The 1910-nt window shown below is 38.0% G+C and overlaps 1 protein-coding gene across 1 annotated transcript; it reads left to right on the top strand.

Moving 5' to 3' along the window:
* The first annotated feature begins 766 nt into the window (after positions 1 to 766).
* On the top strand, positions 767 to 1369 carry LOC149204853 (26S proteasome non-ATPase regulatory subunit 8 homolog A-like). Its single transcript, XM_089393377.1, has 2 exons — positions 767 to 906; positions 1015 to 1369. The coding sequence occupies exons 1-2, from the start codon at positions 767 to 769 to the stop codon at positions 1367 to 1369; spliced, it is 495 nt and encodes a 164-aa protein (XP_089249503.1).
* The last annotated feature ends 541 nt before the right edge of the window (positions 1370 to 1910 follow it).

The following is a 1910-nucleotide window of genomic DNA, read 5'->3' as shown; positions in this document are numbered from 1 at the left end:
CTATTAACCAATGAGGAAGAAGCAACAGTCACTCACAATTCAATGTTACTGCAATATCCTCTGTAAATGTGCACCAAATAACCACTGTGCAATAGCTCTATTCAATGTACATACCAGGACTTAAACACAAAGACTTAATCCTCCAACCAACAAGCAACAATGACTGTAATCCACTACATATGCATAACAGTTCACTCATGACCAACATATAAAATAAAATAGAGCGACCAACATTAATCACTATAGATATAACCAGCCTATACCTCACATCAGAAAAGTATTCATCAATTTCTTGACTTAATCCTTCCTTGATAATTGTGGGAACTCATCAATTTTCCTTACTTAAAAATAATCCCTCGCTATTGACCCTCTCAAGGCCTTGAAGGATGGTTGAAGGCTTGAAGTTTTCTGTATTATTTTTGTTTATAAAAGATGCCCACCTTTAGTGTTATTGCCTTCGACAGATGCTTAGAAGCATGGGTTTATTTCTCCAGATCTCTACGCTACCCCTGCTCTGAATACTCTTCCACTCCTTTGCCTCTAAGAAATCGTCAGAACATTGGAGACTGGAAAGATATCTCAACTAAGGATTCAACATCACAAGGTTCGGAGCTAACCTTTTCGTAACTATTTTCCTACTAAACCTCTTTCTTATTCTGTTTTTCCCTTTGGATTTTTCTTGCAGCGAAAGTCTTCTTCGTAACTAGTTGTAGGGTTTGAAGGTGTTGAAATAGAGGATTATCATTGTTTGAAAGAAAGGAAAGCCATGGAATGCACACTCTCGGATGTATCTCAAGTATTCGAATTCTTCAAAGCCGCTTATACCAGAAATGATCTGTCAACATGTTCAACTTTACAGTCTCAACTGAAGGTTATGCTGATAGGATTTCCAAGCCTCCCTCCCTTGTACTGTGAATCACCTACATTGATTCATGAATTGATGCTAGCAAGGGATATTTTTGAGCATGCTGTTGTTTTCAGTGTAAAAACTGAAGATTAAGTTACCTTTGAGAGGGACTTCTTGCAGCTGAAGCCATATTACACAGTTACAAGAGATCTTATTCCACCATCTGCTCAGGAATATTCGATCCTCGGGGTCAATTTACTTCGTCTTCTGGTGAAAAATAGAATTGCAGAACTTCACACAGAGTTGCAGCTCCTTTCACTTGAGGCACTTGAGAATCCATGCATTAAGCATGTTGTCGAATTAGAGCAATCATTCATGGAAGGTGCCTATAATCATGTTCTGAGTGCTTGGCAGGAAGTCCCACATGAAACTTATGTTTATTACATGGACCTTCTTGTAAAAACTGTCAAAGATGAAATCGTAGGCAACAGTGAGAGGGAATATGATTATTTATCACTATAGGATGCTAAGAAAATCTTTACTCTCTTCCCAAATATCTTTTTCCTCCTCGCATTCAAAGTCCATGATGATCTTCAAACTAGCGCGTTTTCTCACGAGCCTTGCATCTGCAACAATTTGCAAAATATTTTGAGTTTATAATCATTCATCACACCATATCATATCAAAATAGCATGGAGAAGCAAAATTATTTGGTAGAGGGTGTTCACAGAGGAAAAGTCCAGTGATAACTTGATAAACACATATAACTTGAATGAATATTCTTTCACATCAAATAATATCCAATCGAATGCTCATCAATGTGAGTCGTCGAGTCAAACCCAAAGCAGCCATCGCGATTAGTACTTCCGCCCTTGCCAATGCTCTACCGGAAGAATGGCCAAGAGAAAAAAAAAACACAAGAAGAAAGAGAAGCCATTAATAACTCCGTTCGGTATAATAAAAACAATATTTAAATCCCAGTGCCAAGGAGCAGAATATATATTAACAAAAACCGGAGCGGGGTGAATAACTAGGGAGTGTAGCCGGAGAGCATTAACGTAAT

The sequence above is a fragment of the Pinus tabuliformis genome, chromosome 1_2, assembly GCF_031772625.1.
Source record: "Pinus tabuliformis cultivar Carrire ecotype Pingquan chromosome 1_2, CPIR1, whole genome shotgun sequence".
Lineage (NCBI taxonomy): Eukaryota > Viridiplantae > Streptophyta > Pinopsida > Pinales > Pinaceae > Pinus > Pinus tabuliformis.
Note: the sequence above shows the minus strand (reverse complement) of the source record. Positions and strands in the feature narration are given on the sequence as shown.

Excerpts from the sequence above, each read along its gene's own strand:
- LOC149204853 (XM_089393377.1), top strand. The coding sequence starts at position 767 with ATGGAATGCACACTCTCGGATGTATCTCAAGTATTCGAATTCTTCAAA. Across the intron at positions 907-1,014 it reads TTTCCAAGCCTCCCTCCCTT|GGACTTCTTGCAGCTGAAGC; the intron begins GTACTGTGAATC and ends TACCTTTGAGAG.